General features: G+C 42.2%; 1 protein-coding gene and 1 long non-coding RNA gene across 2 annotated transcripts in view; both read right to left on the bottom strand.

The window, feature by feature from the left end:
• Window positions 1–19173, bottom strand: part of LOC140330106 (uncharacterized) — a 690842-nt gene that overhangs the window by 220386 nt on the left and 451283 nt on the right. The gene's annotated exons all lie outside the window — the stretch shown is intronic.
• LOC140329057 (centromere protein H-like) overlaps window positions 1–19173 on the bottom strand; it is a 42750-nt gene that overhangs the window by 21308 nt on the left and 2269 nt on the right. Inside the window, exons 3-6 of the mRNA XM_072409119.1 lie at window positions 12784–12839; window positions 3126–3168; window positions 2943–3014; window positions 1886–1942 (exon numbers count right to left, since the gene is read on the bottom strand). Of these exons, the coding sequence (XP_072265220.1) occupies window positions 1886–1942; window positions 2943–3014; window positions 3126–3168; window positions 12784–12839 (228 nt within the window). The remainder of the gene's footprint in view (window positions 1–1885; window positions 1943–2942; window positions 3015–3125; window positions 3169–12783; window positions 12840–19173) is intronic.

Here is a 19173-nt window from a genome sequence, read left to right as displayed (position 1 = left end):
GAGTGTGGAAGGCATTAGTAACTGGCATCTAGAGCTGGGTGTAGTGCATCTTTAATGACACCCCGAAGTGTGTAATGCAAGTGTGTAATCTGAAATTTTTGATTGAATGTAGAAGGCCACGTCTTCTGCTTCATCCATTCGTACCACGTTTTATCGGACTGAATTTCTCTGAATTTCTTACCCCGGAACTGGGACAGCAGTCCCTCTGTATATGTTGGGGGGATGAAATGGGAGACACCGGTCTATTTAACGGAAACCGAGAGATCCTGGATGACCACATTAAGCCATGAAGTTATTGGCTCAGCACACGTCCGGAGACTTCTCCACAAGAAGTATGTGGCCGTCCTGGGAGACTCCATTCAAAGACTGAGTGGCATTCAAAGACTGAGAAGCAGCTGAAAGGGAAGAGTGAGATGTCATGCAGACGACATGTGTGGGGATCTCTGTGTGAAATGCACAATGCCACAATTTACCGCCAAGTGCGTCATTACAGAACTGACCACCAACTTGTACGGTTCTATTTCCTGACCTGTGTTTCTTCGGAGTACATATAGAGCGTGCTGGCCAACATCCAACATGGACCTCAGCCTGAAGTTGTCATCATCAACTCGTGTATATAGGATGTTATCAGGTATCATGAGCAATCACTGCAAATGTACAAAACCAACCTGGACCACCTGTTTATTCGGCTCACCGAGGTGCTGAGCCCCAAATGGCTGGTGATATGCAACATGTCCTCCTAGTCTTACTGCTGCCTCCTGCCCACTGCCTCAAAATTCAAGCTCAACAGGGTGTTCTTTCCCCGCTGATTCCGCCAAGCCCATTCCGTTTCATGTGGTTGTGCTAAATAGTAGGTAGGGACAGATTGGAATCTCGTTCATCTATTCATGTCTCCAATAGCTACAGCTTCTACACTGTCCATATAGGTGATGGCCTTAACCTCTAATGCCGTCCTTGCTCCTTCTCAGGGCCCATCGCGTCCTCCTCATGCTGTAACTGATGCCGCCTGCCCAGTACCCATCTCTGGATGCCAGTTACCAATGCTGTCCACGATCTGTCCCAGGGCCCACCGCCTCCTCCTCCTGCTGTTGCCACCTGTCAGTACTCCATTCATAAATATGGCATTACAGCCATCTAGGTGGCATTGATGATGCACTACACCCAGCTCTGGATGCCAGTTACCAATGCGGTCTCCGCTCAGTCTCAGTGCCCACCACCTCCTCCTCCTGCTGCTGCCACCTGTAACTTATAACAGAGCTGTCTAGCTGGCTAATTTTTTGACTGAAAGACCCCCCTCAGAGACCTCCGCCTGTACTCTGAAGCCTGTGTATGGCTTGTAACGGAGCGGTGAAACCTGGTGGTTAATTTTTGGACCAGAGGAACCCCCTCGTGCCCCTCTCTGCCTCTACTCGGAGACCGTATAAAATCTGGCATGTTCCCTTGACCGCCCCATAAAATGGCCTTGCCAGAAACTGAAAAAAGACTTCATTTTTTTTTTTTTTACTTGTCCAGTGTTGTGCAGAGCTGGGGGAGTCTTGACATGTCTTTTTTATTATATATTTATAGGCTGTAAAAGCTCTACACAGTCCAGAAAAACAACCCAAATTTTACCCCCACTGACTTTAATAGAGTTCGAATTCGACGTTCGATCACCTGAATAATTATGCATTATTCAACCGAAGAGCAGTCGAATCGAATAGTGAGCTTTTCGACCAACACTAGTCACTATCTCGCTCTTTGCCAAGGCACTGCCTATATTCATTCTGTTCAATGAAAGGTCACATTATGGTTAGTTCTTTAAAAACATTGCACATTTAGGGAAAAAAAAAAACATTTTGTTTTTTCCCCAAACAATAATAATAAAAAGCATTTTTCTTTTACTCACAGATGCTGGGTTGAAACAATTTCTAAGGCAGTCAGTAAGGCATTAAAAGACTGTAACCTAAACACAGAGAAAGTATTAATTAAATAGAATTCAAAAGAACAGAATTTCATATAAAATGTATTTTTGGTGAATTTACTATGTAACTTCTCAAGGTTTTTAGGATGTTCGGTTTCTTTATAGAATTAATTGATTTGTGGCTACATATAGGTTACTAAGTATTTTTCCAGGTGCATGTGTTTCAATAGAAGTAATTGATTTTACACCACGGAATGATTCAATGGACATATCAGATTCACTGCTTTATAATGTTTGGCAAGTGTTCCAAAAAAGTGGCTTAGCAGATTGCAGGTGGAGCCTGAGCTACCCAATAGCTACAGATGGTGGAAGAAACTTAATATTAACCTGCGTGTGTTTGTGTTAAACCTTTTCAAATCAGGACCATCGATCTATTTTATGGGGGGAAATGTAAATTGAGGATACTCTTAAACAGGGGTGCCCAAAACGTTGATCGCGATCTACTGGTCGATCGCAAAGGCAACGCATTTCGCGGAGCCCTGCCCTACCCCTCCCTGCTGTTTACAAGCAGCCCTGCTTGACATCCCCAGCATCTCTATTGACGTATTTCAGTGCGTGCATGCGTGAGAAGGCTCGTATAACAGTGGGGAGGGAGACAGAGAGGGCAGGAGGGAAGTTTGAGGTGAGCAGTGCTGGTTGGCCCAGTCAGTTCAGGCTCCATGTCAGGGTTCAGCTATCAAGATACCTTTGTACAGATTAGCAGTTCTTTTTCTTTTTCAGCACGTCATTCTTCTATAAAAGGTGAACTGTAGCTTTCCTGTCACAATAGTCTTGTAGTGCAATGTCTGTGCAATGTTCTGTGATTCAATTTCTCATTAGCTTTAGTCACTTCTGTGTCATACTCGGTATATATACAAATAAATATATGTATAGCATTTTTATTGTTGGTAGATCATTTTAAAAATAGCTCACAAAAAAAAGTGTGGGCAGCCCTGCTCTAGAATATTATGTTTTATGTAAGTTTGTAAAATAGTTGACTTACCTCTTGAGAGCAAGTTCCTGATTACTCACAGAGTACATTTCTTTATCTAATGGGTCACGTGCTGCACTAAGGCTAGAAAAAAAGTGGTCATGTCTACATTTTATTTCTCTCCTTTATACAAACCACTAATTTTGCTATTGTTTAAGCTTAAGAAAAATGAAATAAAAAAATTTAATACCATACCTTACATTAAATGAGCTATCTATTTCTTCATTGAGAATGCCTCCTAAATAAACATAAAAAAAATGATGTGCAATATACACACATGCACAAATTGTGTTAGTTTGGCTTTTTCTTACAGACAGAAAGGCAATGGCCCTAACCTACAATAAATCCTTGCATGTCAATAAAGGCACTAGAGAGCATTGTGCCATCTGCCTTACTTTGCATTTAGGTAATAAAACGTCCCACCAACTACGTGTTAAACAAAACATACAAATTGAAATTAAAATAAATACTGAAAGCATAATTAAATAATGTAAACAATAAAGCATTTACTTTAAACTGAACTTTTCATAGGACCTGAATTTAAAAAACTCCCCAAAGCTTGGTAATCCAGCAAACCTGCAATGGATTTGGTCTAGGATTGAAAATATTTGCCAATTAGCAAATGACTCTCCAGCAAAATAGCAAATGACTTAACAAATCCATTTCATGTTTTTTGGATCACGCAGGTTCACTGATGAAAGTGTATCTTCTCCAGCCTTGGAGAGCTTTAATAAATTAGGTAAAGGACTGAGGTCTTAAAAATGCTCACCACCTGTACTTTAAGTACAAGTGTACAGGTTTGTAAATGTACATTCATCAATAAAAATGTACATTCTGTTCACCACTTTTTAAATACACGGTTTGCATTTGCTTATCCACCTGGTTGCCATTAAAAGTCAAACTTTGAAAGGCGTGGCTTGGCGGGCACGAGAAATGGCTGCATAGATCATGTGCTCTGTCAGCCGGCCACAATCTGTATCAATCCGGGCTTCTTCTGCGCCATCCATGGGCAAAGCACGCAAGACGAGAGTGGGGAGGCTTCCCCCCACCCCAGCATTGCAGCTCTTTACGGATTACCCCTCTATACGGGCTTATATTGTGGAAGCTCAGTCAGATCCCTCACCAACCTCCAAGGTGGCGTGGGCTCATTCCCCTGCTATGTGGCAAGGGAATGAGCAGACGAGCAGAACCGACACACAGGGCTCTCCGGACCAAATGGATACTTACCCCCACGAGCAGAGGGATTCGCCAGCCTCCTATCTGTGGGACCCAGTTTGGCCCTGAGTTTGTCTATCAGTTCCGTGGGGTTTTGCCGCTGCGCTCAGTTTCCTGGTGCTGTAACACTGCAAGTGGTCGGCCCTGACCATTGAGATAATGACTGATAAAAAACTGACACTTACCTTTACTTGAAAAAAATCTGTCAATCTCCCTGAAGCTCTCATCCATTTGGTCCCCGGTCATCATGGTGTGGAGGAAGGGCCATGTAGGCTGTTGTATTGAGAAAAAAAGTGCTGATCCCATTGCGCATGCATGAGATTGGCATCTGATAGAAAAGTCCCAAGCCTCCTGGGATTTGTAAAGCATCTTAAAGGCTCTGCACTCCCATTCAGTCTTTACTGCTGTGGATATAAAGACAGAAGTAGAGGAGCTTTGCCTTTTTATTTTTTTTTTTAAAAAAAGTCTCTTAATGAAAAACAAAAAAAAACACACCACAAATTGTGGTGATAGGTCTGCTTTAAAGGAGCCAAAATGGCTCAAAAATAATATGATTGAAAAACAGTTGGATAAAATTAAATTTGACAAAGCACCAGGACATGATGGATTACATTCCATGTGTTCTCAAAGAGCTGAGATAAGTTATTTCAAAGCCATTGTTTCTAATTTTAGAGACTTTTATTCACAGGCATGGTACCAATTGATTGGCATAAGGCCAATGTGGTTCCTATCTTTGAAAAAAGACCATATACCAGTCATTATCAAGTAACTATAGACTGCCAAGTTTACCTCCTATAGCTGGAAAAATCCTAGAGAATTTGATTAACCTTCCTGGTGGTATGCATCTTAAGTATTTTAATGTAAAAGCAGTACATTTAAAAATACTTGGTATTTTAAATTTCCCACCTGGTCCCACCTCCCAGCTACACAATGCCGCCCCCCAGCCACACCTCACACACAGATGCCTAGCCGGCATCTACTTCCCCTGGCCCCGTGTTCACACGCTGGGGACGCAGATGCCGGACAGGCATCGCCAGGTTACACAGATACCTGGCCGGAATCACAAGGGGAGGACGATGCTGGGCATCTCTAGAGGATGCCACGGGCACAGCTGGAGGAAGCCGAGGGCACCGCTGGAGGAAGCCGAGGGCACCGCTGGAGGACACCGCAGGCACCGCTGGAGGACACCGCAGGCACCGCTGGAGGACACCGCAGGCACCGCTTAGCAGGTAAGCTTTTTAAACTCCCTGGCAATTACACCCCGAGCGTGGCTCGAGGTTTCCGCTTTTGGTATAGATAATTCACCCCGAGCCACACTCGGGACTACCGCTAGGGAGGTTAAAAAGCACATAGAAGAGTTTCTGCTAGAAAATAATATAAGTGATAGTCGGCATGAATTCAAGAAAGACCAAAGTTGTCAAACAAAATCTACTCTCTTTTTATAAGGAAGTATAAAGGTAGACAGTGGAGATGCAGTTGATATAGTGTACTATATGTTTAGAAAATTCAATCTGTAAATGCATAGAGAACTAGCTTAAAGACTGCATCCAGAGAGTAGTGATTCATACTCTGAATGGTCTAAGGTTGTTAGTTGTGTACTCCAGGGTTCAGTGTTGGGACCTTTACTGTTTAACATCTTTATAAATGATATAGAGTTTGGAAATAAAAGTACCGTTTCTATGTTTGCTGATGACACCAAACTATGTAATAGAATTACGTCCATATAGAATGTCTATCTACAAACAGATCTGGATGTACTGTTTGATTGGGCAGCCAAGTGGCAAAAAACATTTAATACTGATAAACAAAAAGTAATACACTTGGGGGCAAACAACATGCATACTTCATACTGTCTAGGGGGAATGTATTTGGATGAGTCAAAAATGGAAAAGAATCTGGAGTTTGGGAAGATCATAGACTTAAAAATAGCATGCAATGCCAAGCTGCGATATCTAAAGTACATTATTTTTTTAAAAGAGGAATAGACTGCAGAGATTGGGACATAATCCTGTCTCTGTACAAAGCATTGGTTAGACCCCACCTGGAATATGCAGTCCAGTTTTGGGCACCAGTTAACAAAAATGATGTTGTGGAATTGGAGCAACTAAACTAATAAAAGGAATAGAGGAGCCCAGCTATAAGGAGAGATTATTCTGCCTTAAGAAGAGATTTTAAGGGGGGATACGATTACCCTATATAAAAACGGTCCTTATAGAGAACTCTCTATTGTTATATTATCATCTCACTCCCAATTATTCACATTAAGATACTACAAAAGGAGAAGAGGATCATTACAAAGTTTTTAAGTAAAGATAACAGACTGTTGATTCAGGGAACATCAGATTGGCTCAAGGGATCAGGAAGGAGTTTCTCCACCAGCTAGCACAGTATGCCTGATCACCAAACCAAGTGCTTGACTATTGATTTCTGGAGGTGTACCCAAGCTGTCACCCAGGAAGTTGAAACACTGCTTGTAGAGAGAGATAACCCCCGTCAAGTATTTACTGCTACAGAGAGGTTTCACTTTATTATACATTGTGTACAATGTCCTACTGACAGAAAGAGGAAAGCGACAATATCAAGAAAGACTATTTATGTACTATTTTAATAGAGTAGGGGATAGCTAGAGTTTTTGACACACACTTTAAAAACTTTACCAAACTTTCCAACCTAGAAAAAGTGTAAATTTCCCAATTAAGGCACCGTGCTGAGTTACTTCTATGATTAGCTTATTAGCCCTGTCTCAATAGCTATAAATAGTGGGACAGAACCGAAAAATGTCCTCCAGTGTCCCACGCTGGGATCCACATCTGCAGCAAAGAGGATCTGCAGCTGGGAACAGCCTGTGCAGCACATCTGGCATTTGATACCACCAGAACAAAATTTTGTACAAGTTTTCTTTTTAAAGTGTGCATATGGAGCTTTTATTGGTCATCTCCGTCTAGGGCACAGCCCAAAATGGCTTCCCAGGTGCCCATATAGGCAAATTTGCCAGAAGCCCCCTGTGCAAACACATGGAGGAGGTGATAAATGGAGGAAATAAGACCTTTGGCATAAGGACCACTGGCAGAAATTCTTTCAAAAGGGGTGAGTGTAGTAAATTTGGGCAATTGTTGAAGGGAAAGGACATATTGCCTTATCTGCAAGTATGCAACAAAAGAGGTTTGTGGGAGGTAAAATTTGTCTTCTAATTCCTGAAAGGAGAGTAGCCTTTTTTCCATCAAGTGTAAAATATACCTAATAATCAAAGTGAGTTGCTACATATTTAACCAGGTCTGGGGCCCCAAGACCCCCCAGTTCTTTGGGGGTACAGACCACTGATCTGGATAATCTGTGACGCTTGTGCCCAAACAAAATTCAGAAAACCAGCCTGCAACTTTTTCAAAGTCAAAATCAGGACTGGGAGATTTCAAATAAATATAGAAGCTTGGGCAAGAGCATCATTTTCACAGACGCAATGCGTCCTAAAAGCGACAGAGAGTGCCCTTTCCATTTATTCAATAATTGTATATCTCCTGTGATCTTAGATCCCAAGTAACTCAGAGAATGTTCACATGAAGGAATAACTATCGTGTAATGCTGAGAGTTGCAAGGGAGGTATATGTAGAGGCATGGCTTATAACCCGCAACAATGCTAAAAGCGTTTAGTTCGGTTCACGAATTCGGGAGAGTAGTAAGGGGCTGTCTAAGTGTGAGAAGGACATCATCTGCATATAGTAAAAGTTTTTAGGGGGATCCTTTCACTGGAACACCCTGAATATTGGGATTAGAGCGTACTCTCTCAGCCAGTAGTTCAATACTGAGGGCGAAGAGCCTTTCGCATCCCATTTTTGATGGAAAACATTGTAGAGGAGGCATGAGGCAATTTGAAAGAGGCCAAGAGGCAACTGTAAAGGGAGCGAATTGCTCCCACAAAGGGGCCTGAGAACCCCACTTTAGTAAGCGTAGAAAACATGAAAGGCCAGCTGAGACAGTCAAACGCCTTCTCCGCGTCCAAACTCAAGAAAAGTGAAGGAGTTTTGTGTTTGTTAAGGATATCAATAACATTAATTACTCTGCACGTATTGTCACTGGCATGACAGTATGGGATGAAGCCCATTTTGTCCCTGTGTATAAGGAACAGTAAAAATTTTGAAAACTGGTTTGCTAAAATCTAAGAGTAAATTTTAAGATCTGAGTTCAGTAACGCAATGGGTCTGTAGTTAGTACAATCCATCGGATCCTTACCCGGCTTGGGGATAACAGTAATATGGAAGCATGACATGGAAGGGTTTACCATGGAGAAAATCATTAAATAAGTCCACTAGCTGGGGAAGTAAATTTGGCAAGAAGGTTTTGTAATATAAATACGGCAAACAATCTAGGCCAGGAGCTTTATGTGAAGGGGGATGAGAAATAACCTTGGAGATTTCAGTAATGGGGCTATTAAGGTGCTCCAGGTGTTCTGTCTTCAACTGGGGGGGATTCAGTTCAGCTAAATAGGTGTCTAAGGTGGCTTGTAAAGCTGAGCCCATGGAGCTCTGCGCCTGGTGCACAGTGTGATATAGTTGGGTGTAGTATTGTTCAAACGGGTAAGCTATTTGGGATGGGTCATATCTTAATATCCCCTTCTCGTCTTAAATGGCCATAGGGGAGGAACTAGATTGTGTATCTCTCAGTTTGCATGCCAGAAGTGTATCTGCCTTGTTGCCTTTGTGGTAATAAAGCTGTCTAGTACGATGCATCATCCAGCTGACCTCCCTCAGCTCCAGGGCCCTCAATTTGGATCGGAGGGAAGTCACCTCCCGTAGGAGGCCAAGTGACGGTCTATCAGGGGGCTTCTCCTCCACAGTCCGTAGTGCCTGTACCGTTAGGACACGCTGCAGGTTGGAGTCCCTTTTAAGGTGTGAGCTCTAGGCCACACAATGGCCCCTAATGACCACCTTGTGGGCCTCTCAGAGAGTGGACGTGTGCGCCACTGAACCCTTGTTCTTGGTAAAATAGTTTTGTATTCCAGCAGTAAGGGACAGTTTGGTGTCCATGTTTTTAGGAAGAAAATCATTCATCCGCCAGTGACATACTCTAATCTTAGAGGGGGCAAACAAAACTTCAACGTGATCGGGGCACGGTCTGACCACGAAATAGGGTGAATATCAGCAGAAACACTGTTCCTCAGGAGTGGTAAATTGATGAATAGGTAGTCAAGCAAGTATGGGTTTAAGGAGGAGGGGAGTAAAAAGTAAATTGCTTACTTGTACGGTGCTGAATTCGCTGGCTGTCATACAGCTGGTGACGTCTCATAAGATGCCTAAAAAACTTTGAGCATTGCAGCACAGTAGGAGGTGGAGGGGATGTACACATAGACATCCGATCTTGATTTGGAGGGAAAATAAATAAAGTCTCCACCAACAATCAAATAAGTATGTATAAGTATGTGTGAATTCTTCCAAAAAGGCTGGTGTTTTAGTAAGAAACTTAAACTGCCCTTTGAAGTAAGAAACCTAAACCCCCATTAGGAGCGTAAATGTTGCACATGGTTAAAGGTACCCCTTGTAGAACAATGTACCTGCCCTCTGGGTCAGTAATAGAATGTATGAGGGAGATTTTAAAAGAGTCTTTAATCAGAATTGCAACCCCTGCATGGTTTTTAGATGAAGAGTTAGCCATATGAACACCAGGGTAATATTTAGAGACAGTTAAAGGTACCTGTGCTGTCAAAATGCAAAAATATAACATCTGCAGACTGGTTTTTAAATTCTCTGAGTGCCAATTTCCTCTTAGTGTTAGAGTTTAGTCCTGGCAAATTGAGGGATAAATTTTTTTAGCCATTAAAGTATTTTACAAAAAGAATGAAGCAATGGCCTTCCATGTTGCCAGGTAAGCGGAGAGGGGGGTAGCTATAGGCTCCTGAGTATACAATTGAGGACAATCGAGGCGCCCCATGAAGGGGAGAGAGAGGTACACAGGGAACAGAGAAAAAATACAAGAACATAAACAATAAACCAAACTGAAACAGTCGCTGGTCAGATAGGGAACAATTGTACCTGGTGAGTACGCCAACACTCCCAAAGGGACTGAAAGCCCAACGGCCTCCAGAATGAACCAAAATATTCCCATTAGACATCGCGGTCAGCACCGGCTGGTAAGCGGAAAGTTGGCCCCAGTGAGAGATCTCCCACCACGCCCAGCAAAGCCAGGCCCGGTGTGAAAGCCCCCCAAGGGTCTGCAAGGCAAATGTAACGTATCCTCTTAAGGATAAAAAGCACTACTGCACATTGAAAAAATACAGTGGTTATAGTGTAAATGGGGAAATAATAAATTACAGCATGTCAGGGTTAGATCTAGGCAAAACAGCAGATTGGTATAACGGTCGAGTACCACAAAAACAGGCTACAGCAGTCCCTGATATAGTCCACAGAATACTAACAGTATTGCCATTCAAATATTTCCTGAGAAGGAAGAATCTACTGTAGCAGGTAAATGCAATAAAACAATTATAGTGCAATCACAGAAACCAGAAAAAATTTCTGTTACAGTAGACACACACCATAAAACATCAGGAGTGCAGCCACAGAGTAAACAACATTAACCTTCATCATCATCATCAGGGACAGAGAAGGATTAACCTTGCAAAGGATCCTCTGGTTCCTATCCAGGAAGCTTAAGTACGGTAATTCCTAGGTCCCGGCAAAAAGATGATAGATCTTCTGGGTAGCGAAGAACCGCTGACAACCCTCCACCGCGTACTGTCAGACTAAACGGAAAGCCCCATCTGTAAGGAATGCGGTTGTCCCGTAAAAGGGTAAGAAGCGAATGCAAACGGCGTCGTTGTTGTAGGGTATGCCTGGATAAATCCTGAAAGAGCTGCAGTAGGGCCCCATCAAACTCCAGATTGCGCATGTTGCATGCTGCCGCCATTATTTCATCTTTCAAGTCCGCATCCGCAAGGTGGCATAGAACATCACGTGGTTTCACAGCCAAGGCGGGTTGCCTCGAGGCCTGATATGTCATGGTAATGCCAACATCAGGTGGGGAGGGGCACCCCAAGAGGCGGTTAAAGAAGGCTTGTAGCTCTAGTTTCAAATCTGAAATTTGAGTAGACTCAGGTAGACCACAGACTCTATTGGTATTCCTGCAACTTTTTTTATTCCTGTCTTCCAAGTGGCGATAGAGATTCCGAATTTTCAGGTGATATTCCCGGGATCTGTTGGTGAGAGCCTCAATGTCCCCCTTAGCCTGTTGTAAATTCACATCCAGGTCTCCTATTCCCCCAGCCAGGGACTGTAAATCTGTACTTAGAACCCCTATTTCTGTACGGAAGGTGGCCTGCACTTCTGCTATCAGTAATTGAATGTCTGCTTTGGTGGGCAGCATCAGAAAATACTGTTGCCAGGGGGGGGTCAGTTCATCACTCATTTGTACAGACCCTTTTTTTGCAAGGCTTGGATGGGTCTGCTGATCAATGGGCTACAGAACAGGACCATCCTGAAGCTGTGCCACATGGTGGGACTAGTTCCCTGAAAGTCATCAGAGCCCTGGGGTATGCCTTCCCTGTGAGGCTGCAGGAGCTTCATGAATATAAGCCCTGAGAGGTAGGGAGCCGCTGTGATGAGGTAGGGGGAAGCTTCCCCGTCTTAACCCTCTTTACTCTGTCCATCCTGGAGTAGCTGGGTGCCCGTTTAGATGAAAATTCAGCTGGTGCATGTCAGAGCTGCAGTCTCATGCAGCCATTCTCAGAGACCACAAAGCCACGTCCCCCATGCAAAACTGTATTTTAATTTGCTAGTTCAAAGAAAAATTTTATAGTACACAACGAGCTAGGAACATAAAGAATAATATAGGCTAGGAACATAAAGAATATCTGAGGTATTGTGTAAATTCTGTGCATGTGGAAAGGATGGCCAAGGGCATTTAGCCAGACGTCTGTTTTAACCAACTTGTAGTGCTTCTACTGTGATATTGTACGTATTGTTTAAACAAGCGGACGCCAACACAAGTAAATTTTGGTGGTCTGCGACTCTGGCCGGTGCACTGGTGCTTCTTCTGATCCCGCTGGGGGGGGGGGGGGGGGGACCATGTCTCCTGTACAAATCCCCTGGCTCAGGGAAGTGGCTCAGACCTGTGAAGGGAAGTAGGTGGGGTTATCCCATTGTGACGAGGAGGTTTCTCACCCATTGAGTGATACCCTGCTCCCCGTGCATGCGTGGTCAGGGGCTGGTAATTTGAGTGGTTCACGGGACCAAAAAGGTTGGCGACCACTGGTTTAAACCACATTCTCTTTATGCCACACATACAACTAATATCAGGTGTTTTTTTTCTAGGAATGGTAGCAACCTTTGGTCCAGGATTTTGAAAAATTAAACAGCTTTATGGCAGCTGAATCCAAACAAGAGCATATATACATAGGTGATATGTGAGCAATGAATGAAAGGTGTGCAGGGCAACAAAATCTTCATCCATCCCCACATGTTTTGGATCTATGCCCACCCTAGGGATGAATGGGTATAGGTTATAATGGATGGAAATTGTGTCCCTGTGCACAGCTTATTGCCCACATGAAATTATTCTTTTGATATTAATTATATTTGTACTAATGCACTTTAGAAACTAAAGCGTACATACACAAGCAGAACCACCTTAAAGAAAACATCATACTAACGTGTTATGAGATCAATCTTCATATCTTTTAACTGCTGTTGCAATTGTTTTTTAAACCTGTGTAAAAAGAAAAGGAACTATTAAAACCACTAATCACATTTATGATTGATTTACCTTCTAGTGCCATTCAAAAATAAGTGACTTTCTAATATGTTGCATAGGCTTGTGTAAATGTTCAGTCTAGGTACCAAAATTACTTAAGTATAAGTTGAGGTACCTATTTTTACCTTGGAACACAGGAAAAAAAAGCCGAGGGTGGGAAATGCTGCAGCTACTGGCAAGTTTCAATATTCAAAATAAATACAAAAAAAAATTACAATAATTGGGTCTAAAATTTGTGGGGATCCTGGCCTTTAAAGACTGGAGTTGTACAGCTCTTTAGCAGCCTGTGGATGGAAAATAAGGAAAACCTGTACTGAGGAATACAGGATGCCACTCTCTCTTAAAATGCTTTCCGTCATCTGATCCTTGGTGACTCAAGGCATGGCATGTAACACATTGGATGGGATTATTTTACTACAGACACTCCACGAGCTTGATGCTCCTCCATGCTCCTCTCTGGCACAATGTAAAGGCTCTCAGGCGCAGGTCATTGCTAAGCTCAAACCTTCGACCTCCCCCCCCCCCCCCGGGGACAGGGACTCCCACTTCGTGCTTCGGAGGCTCCGGGCCACCTGCTGACTTCTCATGGCTGTAGGGAGATCCGATATTGCCAATGCTTGAAGAAGGAGCCATTGGCATTTTACGAGGGGGCTCCTTCGTGGATTTTTCCCGTGCAGAATGTTCTTCCGACTGACTAACATCAGGATCCAGGCCACTGCTGTCCTCCTCCTGACCAGCTTCGTCCCCCTCATCTCCCGTGCGTGTATCTGTTCCTCCTACACAATGCATGCTGCCCTCCCTTACACATCCATTCACAAGTCCTAACACCCAGACATTGCCATGGCTGTCAAGGTGACCACCTGCCGGCTTTGGTTACCGCTATACAGAGAAAAGCCGGACTCAGGCTGCGCTTTTCCCATTCACCTCATGTGGACAGATGCCAGCCAGAATAACAGCTATTTCCGCCAATTTCTTCAAAGCATACACGGGGCACACCACCCGCAGCAGCCAATCGCACACTCTTTACACAGACGGCAATGTTGACTGTAAGCGGACTGAAGTATAAACCGAGGGTGACTTTTTCAGCACATTTTGGGTGCTGAAAAAGTCAGCTTATACTCGGGTATATAAGGTATGTCTATAGTGTATTCTGCTGGCTGCCAGGGTTGAACACTCAAGAAGGTATTCTCACAGTTTACAGAGTTAAATAAATCCAAATTAAGCCTGAAGCAGCCAGGGCTCAGATACACTGTTCCAAAAGAAGTCTTCAGAAAAATAAAAAAACATTACATTAAATTTACTTGGCCCATGAACACTGACCACATATTTAATACATATAGGTATACATATTATAGGTAAACCAAAAGGAGTTTAAGACTTTAGCATCAAGCTAATATTCATAGGATTAGAGATTCACAACTTAAATTTGTTTAAAAAACAAACAAAATATAAAAAAGAAACAGGCAGCATAGTGGCTCAGAGGTTAGCACTCTGGCCTTTGAAGCACTAGGTTCCAGGTTGGAATCTTGGCCAAGACACTATCTGCATGGAGTTGGCATATTCGCCCCATGTTTGTGTGGGTTTCTTCCCACATTCCAAAGTTATGCAGATAAGGTTAATTGGCTTCCACCAAAACTGACCTTATTAATGACATATGACTATGGTAGGGGCATTAGATTGTGAGCTCCTTTGAGGGACAGCTAGTCACAAGACTCTAGCCTTTGTACAGTGCTACGTAATATGTCATCGCTAAATAAATATTGTGTGGTAATAACAAACAAACACACAGGTAATTGAAAGGTTTTTATCCCCCTAGCGTTCTAATTCTGTCTGTATTACCACACAAAAAGCATTACATTTTTTTGCATGTAAATTTATTTTACATTGTAGGCCTATAATTCTTATGCATAACTCACCAAAATATGTCCAATATTTATTAAATGTAATAATAAACTTCAAAAAAAAAAAAAAAATTCAAAAAATTGTGAAACGTAATATAAATGTACAGTAGCATGTATAATATAATTATAAATATATTATATCAAGATTTCTTTGTATTTGACTCAATACAGCTATTTTGTTTTAAATCCAATACAAAATTATTTGAATTTTCCGCCGCTCCTCCCGCCCGCACCGACGTCACTCGGAACTGGAGATTGTCTCCAGTTGCCAGCGGGAGGGAGAAGATGTTGATCGGGAGGGAGAAGACGTGTCCTGAGGACCTGCGGGGACCAGCAGGGAGCCGAGGGATGACAACGGAACAAGGTTTTTTTTTCTTTTAATCTTTTTAGTAACCCTGAATGTGTACTTTTTGTGTGGAAAATCCACCCCGAGTCACAATTGGGATTACCGCTAGTGGGGTTAAATGATTGAAAAGTAATTTTCAAACTGTGTTGCTTGAATTGCAACTAAAACTTCATAGACTTTTAACATCAAATTATGGAAAACCTTACATGAAAAAGTTTTCACTTAAAACGTGCAATGAATTTATTTTAAGAATAGTTGCTTGAAAAAAATATATAGATTAAAAAAAATAAAAAATCCTTTGATTGTATCTATAAGAGCTGAAGGTGGGCTGTTTGTGAATAGGGCTAATCAAACAGCATGACAGATTGTGGGGGCAGAGGACACCTTGAGGCAAACTGCTCCACGTACAACAGGACTTGCGCACGGTTGTGGAGATCTTCAGACCCCGCAATGACACAGTGGCCCTGATTTATGATAGCTCTCCAGGCTGGGGATAATACACTTTCAGAAGTGAAGCTGGGTGATCCACCAAACCTGGAATGGATCTGGTCCAGGATTCAAAACATTTGCTAGCAAATAACAAATAATTTTGAAAAATCCAGTCCATGTTTTGTGGATCACCCAGCTTCACTTCTGAAAGTGTATTATCCCCAGCCTGGAGAGCTTTCATAAATCAGGGCCAGTGTCTCAGAGGTTATAACTGCATGGAGTTTATATGTTCTCTTTGTGTAGGTTTCCTCCCACATTATAAAAGCATGTAATTATTTTAATTGGCTTCCTTTAAATGACAGCTAGTGATATGACAATGAACTTTGTAAAGCCTTGCATAATATGTCACTTTATTTATAAAAAACTGCTTAAAAAAAAAAAAAAAAAAAAAAAAAAAAAAGGGGCATGCACAGAAGGGACATCTTTTCCACCAAGGGGAAAAAGATGCCAATCTCACGCATGTGCAGTGACATTGACTCTCTTTTTTTATTCCCCATTCGCAGTGGCTACATCACTCGCTCTTGCACCTGCGCATTATGAGATAGGGTGATGGAGCAAAATGACCAGAAGAGAAGGCAGAAGATGGCAGCGCCGGGCGCTTCCCCTGCGCTGGGACAAAGAGGATGACGTGGGACTGGATCTCAAGAAGGACCAGCGCCATTGGGGGATCTTTGAGATTTAGGGTAAGTGTAAGTTTTTAATTTGCTTTCACTTTAAGCTGTTGAATTTCAAGTGCATTGTGGATGCTTTGTATGTCAGTAAATTGGCTCTGTCAACACCAGAAAAACTATTTCACAAAACAATATATTTGTCTTTTTTTATATAGTGATTGTGCTATCAGTGAAAGCAATGTAGAATTGTGAATGTTGCATATATTTTTATTATGTGGATAAATAATAAATAGAAATGCAGCGCTTCCTATTAATGCTCATTTGTGTGGCATTAGGCTTTACTGGAGCACTGCACTAAAATAAAAACATTTTGGTTTTAAAATATTAATTAATATAAAGTTGACACTGGCTACAGTGGTGCCAGTTTTCGTTCATCATTCATGTAACATTTATTTTACCGGAAATTTCTTTAATTAACATTTAGGATAAATAAAAATACAAAATTATACAGCGCTAACAGATCTTCACAACCACACATAAAGAAAAGTGGTCAGGTCAAAGAAGAGGTGTATTATAAAAGACAAAAAGTAAACCAATGTGATCTGAGCAATAAGTATCCACAAACACATAAAAGTATTGTTATTTAATGAAAACTACAAGGTAGTAAGTGTTTGGGAGATATAGAATCACAGAACGCCACAGGGAATAAGAAAAGAAAAAAATACCCCAAGAACAAATCTGGGGGGGAGGGGGTGTTTGTTGCCACTCTGGCAAGCCCTAAGCTCTGTGACCCAGGATCACTTGCTCAGGCATCACTCAAAAAATCAGTGTAGTCCAATCCCAAATTCTAAAGGAGACACTTTTAAAAAGCCATGCATGTAAATATTTTTCATAATATTTCAAGACTGGTAAAAAAATGTCTCATGCGGTGCTTTACCAAACGCAAAATAAAGTGGATTTCAAGGATCTCGCTATAGTTATCTTAGCAGCACTAAAGATTGAACAAGATCAAATCCTGCCGAGGGTTCTGCTTCACTTTTACAAGTAAGAGGGGTTGCATTTCAAATTTAGGCCCATGATTAAATGAGCATGTATACCGTATTTTTCGGACCATAAGACGCACTGGACCATAAGACGCACCAGTTTTTTAGAGAAGGGAAATGAAGAAAAAAAAAAGATTCTGAAACAAATAGTGTCCTAAAATATTTTATGTGCATTAAAAACCAACATCAAGGATACATTTTGATACATTTGGACCATAAGACGCAGGGACTTTTTCCCCCCACTTCTTGGGGGAAAAAAGTGCGTCTTATGGTCCGAAAAATACGGTAAATGCAACCACTCAAAAACTTTAAGCACAGGGGCATTCCCAGCATTTATGAAATGTGGGGACTTCAAGGTCGCATCCACGGATGCACAGAGGGAAATAGGAGGGATAGATCTCTTGAATAGTGTAATGGTTTCACATACCACCTACACAAGGTTTTGTTTGCACTTTCTGCCATTGAAGTATTGTAGTGCCCTGGAGCAGGGAGTACGTTGACATTTGGACATTTGTGGATATTTGCCTATGTAAAGTTAAAAATTCTTCCTTTATTTCACCTAAAAGGGTTAACTTGCACTGTTTATTACTGTGTAATTGCATTTTATGTGTTGTAATATATATCCTGTTCATTATCACTATATTTACATGGCTCTGTGGAAAAGGTTAATGAATACTGAGAGACTAATAGAAAAGCTGGTAATTTTCTATAGCTGCCATAGGGTTTAAAGAAGACTTATGTTTTGGAGGGAAAAAAACAGACGTTCATCACTATGTTTTGGAGGGAAAAAAATCGAGACTTGTTTACTATGTTTTGGAGGGAAAAATCCAGACTTGTTTACCAACAAAAAGCAGACAGCCTGACTTTTTAAATGTCTGGTTGTAGCTCTGTTGATATGTCTGGAAACTTGTTTTTGTCTGGAAAACGTGCTGTCATTGCCATTGGGTATCATTGAAGTTCTAATGTAAGTCTATACCAGACGGGAGCCGAAACAATGTATCTGTTTGTGCTGAGCTTCTCCACTCCACTCCACCCTCCAGAAGGTTCTAGTCTAGCAAAAACCGTATATAAGGGGAGCAGTCAGAGCCCCTAGTGTGTTGCAGTTAGGCACCAGTCCTTGGAAGAGGAAACTGCCAGACTACTGAGTGACCAGAAGAAGACGCTGAGATGGGGATACACTGATCACCAGCCTTGGACCAGGGTACCAGCCTTCTAAAGAGAGAAAGGGACAGATAGTTCAGGCCTTTCCTCAGCATCAAACCCCTCTTCTGCCAGGGAGGAGACTGGAGAAGCCAACCTAATGCCTTGCCTGTATTGTTTTGTACCTGAATTCTTCCAGTAAAGGAGCACCCTGGTTTACAGCAGACCCTGACTCTCTGGACTTATTTCCCATTGGGGTGCACCATGCCTTACCATCCCTTCCGGAGGGCAGCAACACGTGGTGACACCTCGACGGTGTCCTGGGGACCCAGTGTAGCGTTCAGACACATCAAACCCGGCCACTGCAGTATTGAAAAAACTCTTTGCTATGTTGGACCAGACCTCTTCCCTGCTCCTCCAAGACAGTGTGTACTGATTGAAAGGGGCTCGTCTTTACAAGACCTCCTGAAATTTGTAAGTCTATACAAGGAGGGCTGATCATGAATCAGAAATTGGACATATTGGGGACCTAATAGTTAGTGTGTATGTTGAGCCTAATTATGGGGAGAGAACCCCAAAGGAGGGATCTACCAGTGGAAAGAATTGAAAATAAATACTCCGTGTCCTGCTTCTTATTTGTTCATGAAGCATGGAACGCGCTTAGAAAACTGTTATCTTGTTGTTACCCATGCATGCACCTCCTTCATGATACATTTCATTCATTATTCTCACTCTCAGCAACACACAACCTTATTAACA

The sequence above is a fragment of the Pyxicephalus adspersus genome, chromosome 4, assembly GCF_032062135.1.
Source record: "Pyxicephalus adspersus chromosome 4, UCB_Pads_2.0, whole genome shotgun sequence".
Taxonomy (NCBI): domain Eukaryota; kingdom Metazoa; phylum Chordata; class Amphibia; order Anura; family Pyxicephalidae; genus Pyxicephalus; species Pyxicephalus adspersus.
The sequence above is the reverse complement of the archived record's forward strand: the minus strand, read 5'-3'. Positions and strand labels throughout refer to the sequence as shown.